Source organism: Oryza sativa, chromosome 6, assembly GCF_034140825.1.
Source record: "Oryza sativa Japonica Group chromosome 6, ASM3414082v1".
In the NCBI taxonomy this organism is placed as follows: domain Eukaryota; kingdom Viridiplantae; phylum Streptophyta; class Magnoliopsida; order Poales; family Poaceae; genus Oryza; species Oryza sativa.
Window position 1 is genome coordinate 23,977,570 of NC_089040.1, and position 17,822 is coordinate 23,995,391.

Genomic DNA, 17,822 nt, shown 5'->3' on the forward strand with positions numbered 1-17,822 from the left:
TCACTGGAACGAGGATCCCCTGACTTTATGCATTTTGCAGTTGTGCCACTGATATGTGGGCCATACCAAAGTGGGGCCCACATGTCAAGTGGCATAACTGTAAACTTCACAAAGTCAGGGATGTTTCCGTGTCACTGTGGATGCGGGCCCCACGGCACGAGTATCCGAAGAAGGGAACGGTCCACGTCAGCACCGACACACGCACCAAAAGATGCTCCAGCTTTTGGGCCTTGATGATTGAGCCGGACCACGATTCCATGAGTGATGGTCGATCTCCCCGATCTCGGAGTCAAAGATAAAATTTAAATTTTAAAATTGATTTTCATGTTTGTTCAACATAGTATTTTTTTTCAGTTTTGACTTTTAAAATCGCTAAGTCAATTGATTTTTTTTTCAGTTTTGGTTTTTAAGTCGCTAAGGACATATGTAAAAGTTTTACCCATGGATTATTTTTTTAATCGCTAGTAAACCGTTACGTTACGAGTTATAATAAATCATAAGCAACCCATAAGAACCTCAGGCACTCTCGAGTGGAGAATTGGGTATGGACCGATAGAGGTGTAGGAGTATGACACGTGGGTCCATTAGTATGAATGGATTTTAATGATGGATGGTGCGGATGAATACTGAAAAACAATGCGTTGACTTTGTGTTTTTTTTTTGTTGTTATTAGATATGACACTGTTTGTTGAACAGAAAATTAACCCTTGATTTTATTAACGGAACATACATATGCACGTTTATGAAAACTAAAACAAATTTAGTACACGCTAGTAACACAACTATGCTAAATAGTAATTTCGATCATACATACAAGGATGGAGCTAAACGAAATAGAGGAGGGTGGCCATTTGCTTAATTTACTCTACTTTAGATCAAGTTTAAGCTAATGCAGGTGCCTAATTTTGTATTGAGATGGGCGTGCACACATGATGAAAAGATGTGAGGTTTAGCTTAAAAAACTTTATTGATCGGGTTCCTGGACACCCCCGTCCCATACTCTACCTCCGCCCCTGCATACACAGCCTATGTTAAAGGCCATAAGAATTCTAAGGCTATTTGTGATCGCACGGGTCACACATCCCTAGAGAGACGACTATGGGGAAATCAATAGTTTTACTAAATTTGAGAGCCTATTTGTATTTGTGTAATAGTTATAGACATCGGTTTTAAACCCTAACGGATAAAAGTTTTACATGCATGACCAGTTAGCCACACCTTTTGATACTTAACTTGCCTGAAAATAGTGTTATTAGCGGCTGATATGTTGCTAGCGCTGTACACGAACGAAACAACCCATCATCATTCATGGTCGTGTAGTCAATCAGCTCCTTCATGGCAAATTGGCAATGGCAACCAAACAGACTCGATCATATTACTACACACCAACAGTCCAAAACACCATACCACAAAGTTCCTGTAGCGCATTTATCAAGCTGATTAGCAGTAATGGTTGAGGCAGAGTCAGCTGTTCTTTATGCTTGGGTTCAGAAGTTTTTTAAGGCAGAGATTCACGGGTCCAAACACCGTGCAGGCGTACAGTATTAAACAATCAGGAGTACTAGTGTTAGTTCAAAAAATAAATAATGATGGTATTAAATAGGGATTGGTTGTTTCTGATACTCTTTGATTCTTCAACGCACAGCGATCGAGCATTTTAAAATTGCAACCAGTACGGCCTGAAACTGCAGGGGCATGTTCATTGGTATGTTTGCAGCCGCTCAATCTTAATTTCAATAGTTCTTTTAGTAATTAGTCAAAGTACATTTGGTAACGACTACTTTCACATGTAATTTCAACTGTAGTCACAAAGTACCATAATGAATTTGATTCCATTCCCTTAAAAGAAGCTCCAACAATGAAATTGTGAAGTACACTTCAGAAAGAGCATTTTTACGCTTGCCCGCTAATTTAATGCAGAACAAATTCAATACAAATTGGTTAACAAGCAAGGCTGGAATTGTACAACTTTGTCCTGGTAAAATAAAACTGTGCATCTTCATTTCCAAGGAAAAAAAAATCAGTGGGTGATGCATATGAATAGTTCATGTTAGGAAACCGCCGGCCCACGAAGGCCCAGCCCGGTTACCCACTAATTGGGCCCAACATTAAACATGGAAGGTGGAAGAGGGAATGTCTATAAATAGAGGAGTAGGGAGGAGGATTGTACACTAGAGAATGCAATGGATGAATGAGAAATGATGCCACACCCTCATATCTTGTGTCTCCACTTTTGTAAAATTACGGGATTTTTTTGGACTATTTCGTGTAGCGAGAGGGTTGCGTAATAGTTCAAACCAGAGGCCGTAATATTCACACCAAATTATGTACACAAATTAATACCATTGGTCACTTGGCAGTATATACCACTAGCTAGCATTCCACAAGAGATACAGCCAAACGGATCAAGCCTAATCCGTCCGTTTCTCTAATGATTTTCCTCCATATATCCCCCGATCGATGCGTAACCGACACATGCTTGGGATGGCATCTCACCAAATCCACTCAACTTTCAATTCACTTGTCTTTCACTCTTTACAGCCAAACGGAATGTGTCATGTTGCTGCTTAATTAACCTGATTGATCCGGTTTAGCAAGTGCTACATCTGACCTCAAAAGAGTGTGCTTAGATTAAGTAGCATGTCCATACTGTAACTAACCAGATCCACAAATTTAAGAATGTGCTACAAGGTGATTGGAGATGAGACTTTACGCATAAATATAATATTACAAAAAATATATACAATCTTTTCTTAAAAAAATATGATATTTTTAAGTTAGCGTGCACGGTGTGTACATGAGAATGCTGGTATGCATAGGATACGTTTCGGAGATAAAACATTTGATCCGGTAGTTACTCATGTGGATAGTACGGACGGAAGAGAATGGAAGGAGGATGACTCGCTTTCAAGACAATGAGACCTCCATCTCATAAGGGCACCCACAATGGTTATCTATAGGCTCTCTATAAGAGATCCATGTCAGTATATTTTCCTACATGGAAGATATTAAATGAAGAGAGAGAGCAAAGCTATCACTAACTTAGGGATAGTCTATAGAGAAAAACGAGGCAATGCATGAGAGAGTTATAGATACCCATGTAAACATACTATTGAGGTGGTTTACTATTAATCTAGCCTATTGCTGAGATGTACATGTTTTATAAAGAACACCTTACTTTACTATTGCGGGTGCTCTAATGAGTTTATCTTTGCCTTTCCTATTTATCCCAAAATAAATTTACTTTTAGTAATCATTGCATTAGAATTTGTGAAAATAGGGGATGGATATATTGGAAGTAGATAAAGTGAAAAATAATTACATTGAGATTTTATAAAGTAGATATTTTTTTTTGTTTTGTGTTGTATTGGTATATTTTCGGCCCTATTGTTTGGCTTATTTGTGGAATAAGAAAAATGGCATATTTGCAAACGAGAAGTAATTTGTGAATAAAACTTTTATATGCATGTTCTTAGCGACTTAAAAAGCAAATGTTGAAAAAAAATTCGATAAAAAAACTCAAAATCAGCTTTAAATTTAAGGTTGAAAATTTAAATTTTAACTAATAAGTATAAGCATAAGCGAAAAGATGGGACTGTTTATGTATGAGGTATGTGAAAATTGAAGTTATTTCGAGAGAAAGAAAGTAAAAATGAACGTGGACAGTAACAAGCCCAAGGCCTGAAAAAATGACGGAAGCGGCGCAACTGGTTTGACGACCCCAGCATTGCGCATGCGGCGTGCAACGACGGGCGCACTCGCCTAACTTTTTTCGTGGGAAACGTAGTACATGATGGTGTTCAAAGTTGAAAGCCCAAAGCCACTCGATTGACTCGTAGCATCCAAGTTAGGTACACTCCAAGCCGATGACTTATTACTAGCGTCCTTCTCCATCATGCCACGATCGGGGAACCTGGCCCATTTTTTCAGTTTCGTCCAATTGACTACTGTTAGAAAAAATAAAAAACATCCCATTCGACGTGTGGAAAAAATTCACGCGGATTGAACCAGATTAGATACGGGACAAGTGACAAACAAAATATTACTATCACCGTAGTAAAATATGAGAGATTATAATACTTGCGATGGACGTCGTTAGAACGACATGTATTTGTCTGACTCGACTTGATATTTTGTTTTATTTGACTCATCCTCATAAACGCACACACTCGATTTGATATTTTTTTTACTCACCCCTATAATCACACGTACTTGAATTGATATCTTATTTTACTCACCCCTATGGACGCACACACGCACACCCTATAGTTGTCTAACTCGACTTTGATATTTTTTTTACTAACCCCTATAAACGTACACGCGCACACTCTATCCCTATAAACATCTTTGCAAGAATAGGCCGACATATCGCTATCGACGTGTGGGCTAGCTCCACCAGAAGAAACCTAACCAGCTAAGCTACGCTCAATTCGCGACTCGACTTGATATCTGTGTATATTGGGTATTTGTTACGGAGGTAGGATTTTGTTTGTTGGCTAAGAAAAGCGAAAGAGAAGAAAATATTAATCTAAGGAAGGTGGAGAGGGCATTAGTAGACGTGATCTTCCGCAACAATTTTCTTTTATTTTTTAAAACCTTTTTATTTTTTATTTAAAACAAACCATTCTAAAAACTTATTTTCTAAATTTAAATCTTCTGAGCACGCCAATCCATTTAGCACAGTAAACATCACCTGTATTTAATGTGATGAAAATCGCTATACATACGACCGGTACGTACAACTCATGTCCGACCAACACTTAACTGCTAATTGCACTAGCCCACATAGAGATATGTTGGTCTGCGTGGAGCGGACCGATTGGCAGTTAAGGTTGGGTCAGATGGGGGTCGGACGAGGGAGTCGGACGTATAGCAACACTCTTAATGTGATATCCTTGTCCTGCCACGTCAAGCATGGTGACGTGTCAGCTGAACCGATGCGGTAGATTAGTGTGGGCTAGCGTGGTTAAAAAGTTCAGATCTTGTAAATAACTCTTACAAAGAAGAGGAAAACATTCAGATCTTGTAAATAACCCTTACAAAGAAGAGGAAAACAAACTGAACAAATGGAATTAAATATTTGTGTGCTGACTGCTAAGCGAATTATTTAGTATTGTGAAGCGAAAGAAATCAATTTTTCTTGCTAACATTGGCCAAATTGGCGTAGGTTTATTTTTAAAATTAAAAATTTAAAAATAGAAAAAAAAAAGGGTTCCGCGATGCACCTGGGCCCTGGCGCGCACCGCTTAACCGCATACGTCGCCGTCGCACCACGACGCTCACGCACGCCTCGCACATGCCATGCACCAGTGCAGAGTGCACCACCTCTCCGACCCCAACCACCCCCTACTGCGCTCCAGGGCAGTTAACTCCGGCCTGCGCGCCCTGCCCTGGCCCCACACCCACCCAGTTTTCAGTCACACCTGGCGTGCAGAACCCGGACACGTCGGACCTCCGGCCCCACCCGTCAGCGAAACCAGCCTCCATTGACCAGTACGGGGACACTGACATGGCCGGCCCACCTGGGGTGGGGCCTACGTGTCATGGCAATATCTGGTCCAGATCGCGGGAGGGGACAGTGACGCACAGTGTGTGCTACGCTAGCAGAGTCGGCAGTGGAGTAGTAGTAGTAGTACTAGTTTGGCTGGCAAGCACTCGCTCGCGCGTCGTCCATGGCCATGGCCACCACTTGCCTCTCGCCTTTCTTCCTCCTCCCACCAATGGCCAACTAAGCGCACGCTCTCCCTTGATTCGCCATTGCTGAACGGAGCTGCAAGCTTTCGATTGCTGAGTTAATCGCCGACGTCGCGGCGGAAATGGCTTCCCGTTCGTCGCGCGGCGAGCGCGTCGGTGTGGTGTTCGTCCTCGTCGTCGTCGTCCTCTGCGTCGACGTCTCCACGCTGGTGGCCGCGCAGCCGCTGGTGTCGTCGCAGGCGAAGACGCTGCTCTGGGTGCGCCGCCTGCTGGGTTTCCCCCCGGCGCTCGACGCGCTGGCGGGGGCACCCGACGCGTGCGCGCTGCCGCCAACGCCGTCGCTCACCGTGGCGTGCGCGGGCGGGCAGGTCACCGAGCTCTCCGTGCTCGGCGGCCGCGCGCCCGGCGCCGCGCTGCCGGCCAACTTCTCCGCCGACGCGCTCTTCACCACGCTCACCCGGCTCCCGGCGCTGTCGCGCCTCACGCTCGCGTCGCTCGGCGTCTGGGGCGAGCTCCCGGGCGCCAAGCTCCACCGCCTCCAGGCGCTGCGGGTGCTCAACCTCACCGGCAACTGCCTCTACGGCGCCGTCCCCGAGCACTTCTCGCGGATGTACTCGCTGCAGAGCCTCGTGCTGTCGCGGAACAGGCTCAATGGCGCCGTGCCCAACCTCTCCGGGCTCGCGTTCCTCGACGAGCTCGACCTCGGACACAACAGGCTCGGCCCGGCGTTCCCGGAGGTGGGGAACGCGGTGGTGCGGCTGGTCCTCGCCGACAACAACTTCACCGGCAGGATTCCGGCGGCGATGAGCTCGCTGGGCCAGCTCCAGTTCTTGGACGTGTCCGGCAACCGCCTGCAGGGGTGGATCCCTTCCTCCATCTTCGCGCTCCCGGCGCTGCGGCACATCGACCTGTCGCGCAACCAGCTCGCCGGGCAGCTGCCGGCGAGCACGGCGTGCGCCGACGCGCTGGCGTTCGTCGACGTCTCGGACAACCTGCTCGCCGGGGCGCGCCCGGCGTGCATGCGCGGCAACTCGTCGGCGCGCACGGTGCTCGACGCGGGCAACTGCTTCCGCGACGCCAGGTCGCAGCGGCCGAGCACGTACTGCAACCCCGGCGCGCTGGCCGCCGTGCTGCCGCCGGCGCAGGGGACCGGCGGCGAGCAGGGGTCGGGCGGGAAGGGCGGCCAGGTGGGGATGGCCCTTGGCATCGTCGGCGGCGTCGTGGCCGGCGCGGCGCTGATCGCGCTGGTGATGATGGCCGTGCTGAGGAGGGCGAGGAGGCAGAATCCGGAGGTGAGCGTCTTGCCCAAGTCGCCGCTGGCGTCGACGCCGGCGGCGAAGAAGAAGGCGGCGGCGGACGGCGGCAAGGCGCCGGCCAAGGTGACACAGAGGATTGTTACTCCTGCTGAAAAGAGTAAGAGGAGAAATGCATTTGCTTTGCTTAATTTGTTTTTATTTTGTTTTTCTGCACTTCAATTTGGTACAATGCACTTAGTCTTAGTTGAATTAATTATGAAAAGGGGACACAAGATTATGCATGGGCTTCATTGAAAGGTATATATGATTAGTGATAGAGAAAGGGGCAACACAAAGAAGTGAAGTGCTAGTACTAATTAGAAGCAATTACGATTAGTTTTGTATTGCATTGTTTCTGGTGTGAATAAAGGCTACTCACTTTAGTGAAATGTGAAGTATAATTAGGAAGCTTTGCGTGAGCTAGCTAGTGTGGATCTTGCTTAGACTATGAGTTCTGAAGCATGGGCTGGATCTTTATTCCTTGCTTCAAAGAAGACTTTGAGAAAGTAAAAGCAGCAAAGTCAATCATCAAACTAGAAAAAGGGGGGAAAAAACAACTAGGATCAATGGCTTTAGTGACCACTAAACAATTTGCAGGATGATCATTTTTATTCTTTTTTGGTTGGGTAACATGATGTCCATTGTCATAGGGCATGCATCACAAGCTGCAAGGGTGAATACACTAGAAGTACCAGCCTACCGTGTGTATACACTTGAGGAGCTCCAAGAAGCAACCAACAACTTTGGTTCATCCAACTTGATCAAGAGTTCTCCTGTTGTTAAGGTATGCAGAAGTGAAGTCATTTTGAGCTTCAAGCGAAAAATCAAAGCAATAAATGCACATACAAATGATACTCCACTCATATTAACCATTTGAAGAATAATATGCATTTCAATTTTCAAAAGAAGATTGCTATGTGCCATGCACATTTTTCTTCCTTTATTTTCGTGTGGAGTATATTTTGAGCATGTGTACCTGCTAGCAAACTCAAATGTAAATTTTAGAAATCCATCTCCATCTTTCCAAATAATCCATTGCAGACCTCTGCATCTCAAGTCATAATGGACTAGAGTACACTTTGGACTACAATATCTTTTGTATTTTTTTCTGTCACACTTTATAAATTTGATGAATAAAAGGCTCTGGGTGAATATAAAAGAATACTCTCGTAAAAATATATATAAAAGAATACATTTTTATTGGACTTAACCTGCAACTAAGAACCTTGATGCCCTTGATTACTTTTAACGTCCTAATTAAGATAAGTATTTGAAAGTATGTTAATTTGAGGCATTGTACTTAGGATCAATAATATTATTTTCTTCACCAATATTTACAAAAAAAAATATATAAGTGCACTTGCATCAAGTATCATTTTGCTTCTAGTATATGTTGAAGGTATTGGCTTATTGTACGTTATACATGCGCTATTTTTGCAAAAGAAAGAAAGAGGAAAAAACACATGGACCGGCTCACATTACCTTCAAGCTTCCTTTTCAACTGGTTTACACAACTTTAGCTATTTATGCCTGTTCTGTTTATTTGTTCTTAAGTGCTTTGCCACTCCAATTTTTGTCATCTATTGACCTTTGGCCATATTTTCAGTACAAGTTTTCTGCTAGAAAATTTTATTTTTCATGTGTGGCTTATTGTCCTTTTTTGCTGATAGCATTACAACGGTCAGCTTCAAGATGGTTCTAGAGTGTCACTGAGATGCCTGAAGCTGAAACCCAAGTATTCCCCTCAGAGCCTGACCCAATACATGGAAATTATTTCTAAACTTCGACACCGCCATTTGGTTAGCATCATCGGTCACTGCATTGTTGAAGATCAAGAGAATCCTAATATTGCTAGTTCATTATGCCTCCTTTCTGAATGCGTAACAAATGGATCCCTAAGAAGTCATCTAACCGGTAATTATATTTTATGACATCATGCATATATACCGCACTATAACTAGATATCTTCAAGTATGTGAATTTATCCTTTTACTGGCTGGTGCAGAGTGGAGGAAGCGTGAGATGCTAAAATGGCCCCAACGTGTTTCTGCTGCCATTGGTGTCGCCAGAGGGATCCAGTTTTTGCATGATGTGACTGCTCCGGGCATTGTACACAATGATCTAAGCATCGAAAATATTCTTCTGGACAAGACACTCACTTCCAAAATCAGCAACTTTAACCTCCCGTTGATATCAACTAGCAAGAATGGCAAGGTAAGTTCGAATTTTAAATTATTGGGGAAGCTCCTAACTTGCTAACCTGATAGCTAAGTTGTAACCATGTTTATCTTTCAGATATTCTCAGAATCCCCCTTTGCCACATCTGAAGACAATGATCTCGGCAGGTACGGTGTCCTTTTAGATGGAAAATAACACTCCCACTTGCTAAACTATAACAGTTGACAGTTTTTCTGAACCTAAATGATTGGTTGTTGAAACTCAGAGATGCCACCTGACCTACCTTTCAGAATGAATGACAATCTGATTAATTTTCTCAACTTGTGAACTAAAATGATTATGATTGTTTCTTCTCGTAGCGTGCCAAGCACAGAACAAGGGGACAAGGATGACATTTACCAGTTCGGCCTAATTCTTCTGGAAGTAATCACAGGCAAGCCAACAGAGTCCCCAAAAGACCTGGACTCCCTGAAAACTCAGGTAAATTGAGAATGGTTTCACATCAGAGTGAAAAACACCTCACACCAGCAAATACCTAACCTTTTTACTACTCCTCAAAACCAGATAAGTGAAGCTATAGCTGAAGACCCAGATTTATTGAAAGACATGGCGGACCCGACGATCCGCGGAACGTTCGCCGTCGAGTCGCTGAGCACGGTGGCCGAGATAGCACTCAATTGCATTGCCAGTGACACAAGCAGCCGGCCCTCCATTGAGGACGTCCTCTGGAACCTGCAGTACTCCATGCAGGTGCAGGACGGTTGGGCAAGCAGCGAGAGCCTGAGCCTGAGCACCAGATCACAGGGATGAGTAAGCACAAAAAAGAGGGGCAATTTCACTTCTCCGGGTCAAGCAAAAAGATGCAATTTCACTTTCAGATTGGTTGCGATTTTGCTGTAAAAGGGTGAGTTTGTTGTGCTGTTTCGTTCCTTTTCCTGCGATTTTGCTGTGGGAGAGGTGTGTGTGTGTTCGTCCTTTTCCTTGTGTATAGAAGTTCTCTTGTTTTTTTCCTCTTGTTGCTCAAAGTTGTAACATTCCAGCTAGAGCAATTAAGACCAAAATTATTGGACCAATATTACTTATGGTGATCTGGGGACAGCATTTACATCTCCACCAAACGAAAGAGGAGACATGAATTCCACAGGAACCCACATAAGTTTCAGGGTTTTGCATACAAAACAGTACTAGTACCTAATTACCTATGTTTCATCACAAATTACCATATTTGAGAAATAACAACTAGCAAAACATTTAAAAGAACCGAACTTTTGAGTCTGAAATAAGGATCCATTTCAACAAAAAATCCTAATTAACCATCCACACACAGTGTACCATCACATGAAAAAGAAAAAAAATAAACATAAAGAGTACACAACCATAACCAATACTCCAAATAATCTGCAAACGCAAGCTGCTAAAGTCATAAACTGAACAGTCATCTAAACAGTTCCCAAGTCCAAAACACACGACTTCAAAAGTTCATCTTATTATGATAATTCATCCGGCCACCAACACCGCTCAGGCGGCGCTGGAGGAGGACGGCGCGGCGGCGTCGCCGTCGCCGGAGCCTGAAGCGGCGGCGGCGGCGGCGGCGGTGGCGGTAGCCTCCAACTCCAGCACCTTCATGGCCTCAGCAACCTTGTCCCGGAGAGTATCTGGAGACTCTACGAGGTTCAGAACTTCAGTCTTGTCCAGCTCAAGCAGCATCCCAGTCACCTTATAAGCTTTCTCGTTCACCAGCTGTTCGACGAGCGGGAACAACATGTCGCCAAGAATCTGTACATCAGAAATGGGAAAAATTAAACATTGGTGAAGTTGTAGTCTAACTGTCAATAAGAGAACAAAAATGCTATGTCCAACCATCTCAACTCAGAAGGATTTTACAGAGAGCAAGAATTTCATGACTATAATAGAAATCAGAGCAAGGTAATAACAATTCAAAATAGTGATTTGTCGTGTACCAAAACTTTTGTTAACCTCATAACAAGTCATGGTTTATACTAATTGAATGCTCTCTTTAAACCACCACGTTAGTTCTGGGATGTAAAAGGAATCATTGTAGTCTAGAAATTGCCACATTATCAATAATTGTATAGCCTACATTGGCAAGAATCAAGCTTGGTCTGTACATAGTCGAGAAGTGAAATTTAGTATAATTTTAAGGTGAGAAAAAAATCCTCATAGCAAGGATTTCTAACTGTATACATCAATAAAAGACTAAACTGAAAAACGGATTCGCTACATATGCTTTTGTAACAATAATTGCGTAAGAGAACATGCATCAAAACGTAAAACAAAACGTGCTCCAGATCTATTCAATGTTTCACAACATGGCTGATTTGACTTAGATAAGTTTTTCAAAAATTGAAGTTTGACCATAAGAATTATTTCGCAATGCTGTTCCACATGTTGATGACCAGTATATAGTTTATAATCTGTGAAATTGTTCAAGCATGTACGGAAAGCAGAGCATAAACATCCATACCTCTCGTTGTTGTTCCGGGTTCGCAGAAGCCAAGGAAGTCTGAAGGTTATTGCTTGGAGCTTGCAATTCCCCCACGGGCACCACATGCTTGACAGCTTGTTGCATTGGCTGCATTGGGCTAGAGAAGCGATGGTGCTGATGCAACATTGCTGGGTTGGCCACACCATTCCTACGATTTGGCATGTGTCTGAAGCCCTGGTTGGCATTTTGGTGAAACATCTACAAAGTAACAAGCAACGATGTTAAGTGAAGTGAATCCTAGTTAATTATTAATTGCTCCCTCCATTTTAAATTAGTACTTCTCTTTCTAGACTTATTCTAAGTCAAACATTTTAGTTTTTGACAATCATTTTTTCTAAACTCATGTAGTTTGACATCATGATATTCATGGATTTAGATTCAATACCTTCATAATATATAATTTACTTGTCAAAGTACACTGTTTTTTAAAAATTAATGGTAAAAAATAAACATGTTTGACTAAGAGACACCTAGAATGATAAGTAATTTTAAACGGGGGAGTAGCTGAAGTTGCGAGTAATTGACAACATTAGCAAAAATAAGTAGATATGATAATTGGATACAATTAGATGCTGGATCTATTGTGTTAAAAAAGAAAAAAAATATGACAATGATTTAGCCAACAGGAATACCTGGTGAGGATTATGCAGATGTCTAGGCATTCCTCCATGCGGAGGACCACTCCTCTGGCCAGGCTGCCTTTGCATGTTATATGGCATCATCATGTTTGGAACAAAATTTGGTTGGAACCCAAAGCCTGCAGGTGGTGGTGGTGGGAACAAGGCAGGCACACCATGGCCAAAATTGAACTGATGGGGAGCAATGTTTGGCCCTAATGTAGGTGCCATTGTTGCTAGGGCTCTAACACGAGCAAAATGTGCCTGGCAAACAAAGAAGATATGAATATCAAGCTTAACAAACGACCTTTGTAACATGGAAAAGTTCAATGTTAGCATAGCACACTTAGTATCAAGTGTCAATGTTAAGAAACAAAATGTACTTTCAGTTTTTTTTTTCATGAATTACAAAACTCACAAGAAAAGATAACAAGATGTACAAAACCTACCCTAAAAATCAAATTCAAATGTAATAGAGTTAGTACATACCGCTAAAAATGCCTTTCTCTCCTCCTTCCGTTGAGCTACGGCAACATATAATGGCTTTTTCCCAACCATTTTCCCGTTCATTTTTAAAATCTATAATATTTTTAAAAATATTAATTGCATAATACTGAAAAATATTTAGAACTATGGAATTGGGAGTATGAGGATAGCACAAAAGAATCATTTTTTAACATACAGCATTGTTAGCGTCTTCAACAGTTGCAAAAGATACAAATCCACAACCCTTGCTCCTTCCATGCGAATCAAGCATGACCTACAACAATTGTAACTTGGCATTATATATGGAAGCGTAAAACAAATGACAACTCACTAACAGTAAGCATAACATCAAACAAAGTAAAACAAATAGAGAACATACCTTGCATGATGCTACCTCACCAAAACATTCAAACAACTTCCTAAGATGCTCATCATTGATGTCATCATCCAAATTCTTCAAGTATAGATTGACTGTTTGAAGCTTCTCAAATTTCTGATTTTTGTCATGCTCAAATTTCGCTTTTAACTCAGCTTGTCTTTCTGATTTTTTCTGAGCCCTTGCAACATATAACACCATATCACCAATGGACTTCCCATTGAGATTTTTAACTGCATTTCTAGCACATTCTGATTTCTCAAAGTTTACAAACCCAAAGCATCTCGACAATCCATTTGCATCTCTCATGACAATAGCACTAGTAATTGCACCAAATGATGAAAACTCATTTAGCAAATCGTTATCACTAAAATGTTTTGGTAAATTTTTCACATATACATTAGTAAAGTTGTTAGCGTCTCCAGTGTGTTCTCTCTCCTGCCGGCGGATGAACAATCCAACAAATATTTTTTGTCCATTAGCCAACATGCCATTTAGGCCATTGATAGCATCCTTAGCAGACGACTCGCTCTCAAATTGTATAAATCCATAACCCTTAGACTTTCCATTGAAATCTGTGGCAACCTTACTGGAGAGGATTGTGCCAAAAGACGAAAACATTTCATACAAACTCTTGTTGTCAATATTCGGTTCAAGATTTTTTATAAACACATTGGCAAGTCCACTTTTTCGCAGAGTTGGATCCCTATTCGAAAACATGACTCTGATTGGCTTCCCATTGACAACGGTGAAGTTTAGATTTTCCATGGCACGGGTAGCTGCAATCAATCAAACTAAATTAAAGAGTTGATAATAAATTAATAAGTTGATATTAGCGGGTGTCAAACTCTCGAAATACAAAATACAACGAAAACAAACAAAGATGCATAGTATAAAACTAAACAAAATAGAATTTCCCTTCTATTCAAATTAAGGTATCACAACACATAGTTTCATAAAAAAAAAATCCAATGCTCACAATTAACATGGAACCATTGTACTCCACTATATAATACATCGTTGCCAACAGCCCTACACTCAAAAGTGATCACCCCATTAAAAAATTAAAATAAATATAACAGATTAATTAAACTTACAATATTATCATAACAACAGTAATAAGTATATGCTACTCCAAACGAACTAATTTAAACAAACAAAATTTACAGCATCTCGCACACAGATAATTAATAGGTACAATATATAGCAGATCGACTACACACAAACTAGTAATAATAACCAAAGAGATAGGCCTCCGTAAGCTAAACAAAGCGATAAACCTCCATAATGAACAGTTGATCGACCCGTGCCCATACGAAGTGATCACGTAAATTAACCGAAAGCTTTTATCATCAGGAAAAATAAATCTTCAAGTTAAGGCCGATCACTACACCCAGACCATCAGAATTCTGAACCCACGATCGAATCGAAGCCGATCACCCGACAAAATGAGAAGTAAAAGGAAGAGGAGGAAAAAACTAACCGTCTTCACGCGACATGAAGTTGACGTAGCCGTATCCCAAGGACTTTCTGCCGCCGGCGATGTCGCGGCACACATAGGCGGACGCGACGGGCGCCACCTGGGAGAAGAGCGCCACGAGCTGGTCCTCCCCGACGCTCGCCTCCAGGTCTCCCACGTACAGCGACGCGCCGGTGGCGGCGGCGGCCGCCGGGGCCGTCTGATCACCCCCCGCCCCCTCCGCCGCCGCCGCCGCCTCGGGAGCCGGATCGCCGGCTAGCGGCTGAGACGCCGCCGCGGCGGCGGAAGCAGGCGCGGGAGGGGACGGCTGATCTACGACCGATGGCGAAGGCGTGGGGATCGCCATTGCGAAGGAACCGCGGATCGGCGGTGGCGGCGGGTCTAGGGTTTGGGCCGACGCGTCGCCGACTTCTTCCGTTACGACGCTCTTCTCTCCGTTTTTTTTTTCCTTTATTTTTTTTTTCACCCCGGGTGGGGATTTTTCTGGGGATTGCAGAGCCCTCGCCGCCGGTTTATATATATCGGCGGCGGAGTGGTAGGTGGGCCCACGGCTCAGTGTCAGAGTCGGTAGTCCGGTACGACCGCGTACGGAGGCAGGTGGGGCCCAGGTATCAGTGAGACACTAGGACTCCGGTTGTTTCTTTTCTTTTTTTTTTTTTTCCGGCTAACCGGGCGCATGCATTGCATGGTTCGGGGGACGGGTTCGGGTGCGGTGCGGTGCGGAGGCGGGGTGCAGTTATTTCGTGTTCCGCTCTCGTTTGTTTGCCGGAGTCGTTTTAGAGATTTCAAGATGAGACGACTCAGACGAGTAGGGGGTGAAAATGGGTCGGGTTCGGTCAGATCTCACTCCTCCTATATCCTAATCCATATTTTATAATCGGAATCGGGTCGGAAACGGATAGTGTCGAATACGGATTCAAACTCAGATAATGTCCGACAAAAATACGGAACGAATAAGTACCAAAACGGATACGTACACTATCGGTTACGGATATTTATTCGGATATCAAGTCGAACCAACAATCTTATATATCACGTACTATCTCCGTCCTAAAATATAACAACTTTCGTCTATAAATCTGGACATATGGTTATCCAGATTCATTGATAAAATTGCTTATATTTTGGGATGGAAGGAGTAGACAATAACCATTTAACAATTCCATATATCCGTAATACGATTATATTAGGCCATTAGGACCTTAGGAAATAAACATGGTATAATACATCATAGTAGAACCAATACATAGTACAAAAAGGTGCTTCACAAAAACATAATATGGGTAATATCCGGGAAATACCAGAATTTTTTACCGAATAATCCGTATTCGTCAGATACTATGTTACCGAACCCGATCTCGTATCCATAAAAAAGGACCCGTATTTGGACCCGATATCCGTGAAAAGTCCCGTACCCGAATTTGTCACGAAATAATGTGGCCGGACGTGTGGGCGGGAAATACCTACCCTGTTTTCACCCCTACAGACGAGCGTATAATTTACAAACCATGTGTTGTTTTCTCTCCGAAACACGCTGTTCTGCTTTATAGATTGGTGTTATTTTGAACTAGGAAAAGGCTATAAGGACTAACTTTTTCTTACTAGATTCTTGTATGCTAATAACACTGATGTTTATGCTATGAGTGTATCTAGATTTGTTTTTTTAACTTCTATCTACCTAAATCAAACAATTTGACGATTGTTAGTAAAGTAAGAAAAATTTAGTACGTGCAGCAGTGCTCTATGAATTATACCATTTTTTAAACGGGTCTTGATTTTTACAAGCGGTGGTTTCTCTCCTCTATCGATCTCTAGTCTGTGTATCAATCATATTACGCAAAAACTAATTGGCGAAACCTCTCGTTATTGTCTTATCGCGTGACACTGCTTAGATTCATTCGATCGCGCACGTTGTGTCATAGCTGTTCGATCGTGCGAGCAGTGGAGAAGTATACTACGCACACATGCATGTCTTTTTCCCCTTATAAAGTTTTCTCTCGAATTACTTATCCGATCTACAATCCGATTACACCATCGTGTTCATTGCAATTAAAATCTTTACAACAAGATCTTACATGATTATATTACGATGAAAAAAATATTTATATTTGTAAATTGTTTTTATTATATACGTAAGTTACTTTTATCATATATATAAATTGCTTTTAGATTTAACTAAATTACTTTTTATACATTCATAATGCTCTGTGTTGATTATTTTTATTATTGTTTTTAGTCAATTCTATAATTTATGGACTTTAAATTTAATTTTTAGATAGACCATATTTTTCTCCCTACAACGAATTTAATTCTAATGTTGTAATAATTTACTTCTATTTTATGCTAAGTTACTTTTATGATTTATGTAATTACTTTTAGGCTTTATTGAATTTAATTTCATAAATATATTTACTTGAAAATCTTCTCTACACTTTGCTTGTGAATTTACTCAACATAATTTCTTATTTCAACTCAGTTATAACGTAATTACTTTTCATGCTATAGAGAGTTACTTCCATTACATAGCTAAGTTGCTTATAAATTACTTTTAAATTAATAAAATATTTTATATATATTCAACATTGATCTCGTTTTTAAATAACATATTATTTTTAAGAATAATATGCTATTTAAAAGATATAAGTCATTAGAGAGGTTAAAAACGAAATGCATCATTGTAGTTTTTAAGGCGGATGAAAAACAATCGAGATTTGAGGAAAGTGTTAAAAATTGAAATGGGCTAAACTTTAGGTGCTATTAAAGTGAACCAGTACCTTTAAGTGCTATAAAAACCAAAAACGTTAACATTCGATACTATATAACCAATCTATAAATTATGTATGAAAATATATTATAAAGCCATCTACAAACATGATAAAAAGATTGGTTAATCATTCTTTTACGAGCTCACATGTAATACTGTATATTTTTTCTGTTGATGTATTTTTTTAATACTTTAATCACCTTATTATATTTATTATATATGAATTAGAGATAGATATCTGTTCCTGAACTCGTCTGGGTAATTAAGTTTTCTTTTGGATGGGGAAGTATGTGTGTGTGCGTGGAAAAAAATAGTTGCTCCACTAGTCAACTGTTGCTTGAATGCAAATTTGTTGCCGCCTTACTTCCCAGCCCGTGGCCGCTCTCAATATCGACAGGGGCCGTCAGCGGTGCTGTAAATGGAATA

General features: G+C 41.7%; 2 protein-coding genes across 2 annotated transcripts; one reads left to right on the forward strand and one right to left on the reverse strand.

Annotated features, from left to right (window-relative positions):
* The first annotated feature begins 5,668 nt into the window (after positions 1-5,668).
* On the forward strand, positions 5,669-10,240 carry LOC4341407 (probable LRR receptor-like serine/threonine-protein kinase At1g14390). The gene is made up of 7 exons (XM_015787941.3): positions 5,669-7,107; positions 7,640-7,773; positions 8,660-8,903; positions 8,995-9,203; positions 9,285-9,334; positions 9,527-9,647; positions 9,732-10,240. The coding sequence occupies exons 1-7, from the start codon at positions 5,817-5,819 to the stop codon at positions 9,975-9,977; spliced, it is 2,295 nt and encodes a 764-aa protein (XP_015643427.1). The 5' UTR covers positions 5,669-5,816; the 3' UTR covers positions 9,978-10,240.
* A 193-nt stretch (positions 10,241-10,433) lies between these two features.
* LOC4341408 (polyadenylate-binding protein 5) lies at positions 10,434-15,117 on the reverse strand. The gene is made up of 7 exons (XM_015787942.3): positions 14,636-15,117; positions 13,156-13,931; positions 12,973-13,050; positions 12,780-12,869; positions 12,306-12,554; positions 11,653-11,871; positions 10,434-10,943 (listed from the first exon to the last, which is right to left on the reverse strand). Exons 1-7 carry the CDS (start codon positions 14,976-14,978, stop codon positions 10,686-10,688), a joined length of 2,013 nt encoding a protein of 670 aa, XP_015643428.1. The 5' UTR covers positions 14,979-15,117; the 3' UTR covers positions 10,434-10,685.
* Between the last annotated feature and the right edge of the window lie 2,705 nt (positions 15,118-17,822).

Bases quoted from the DNA above. Each gene is read 5' to 3' on its own strand.
- LOC4341407 (XM_015787941.3), top strand. From the start codon at position 5,817: ATGGCTTCCCGTTCGTCGCGCGGCGAGCGCGTCGGTGTGGTGTTCGTC. The intron at 7,774-8,659 runs GTATGCAGAAGT...TTTTGCTGATAG, and splicing joins AGAGTTCTCCTGTTGTTAAG to CATTACAACGGTCAGCTTCA. The intron at 9,204-9,284 runs GTAAGTTCGAAT...TTTATCTTTCAG, and splicing joins CAACTAGCAAGAATGGCAAG to ATATTCTCAGAATCCCCCTT.
- LOC4341408 (XM_015787942.3), bottom strand. From the start codon at position 14,978: ATGGCGATCCCCACGCCTTCGCCATCGGTCGTAGATCAGCCGTCCCCT. The intron at 13,051-13,155 runs GTATGTTCTCTA...CAATTGTTGTAG, and splicing joins GTGAGGTAGCATCATGCAAG to GTCATGCTTGATTCGCATGG. The intron at 12,870-12,972 runs GTATGTTAAAAA...AAAATATTATAG, and splicing joins TTGAAGACGCTAACAATGCT to ATTTTAAAAATGAACGGGAA.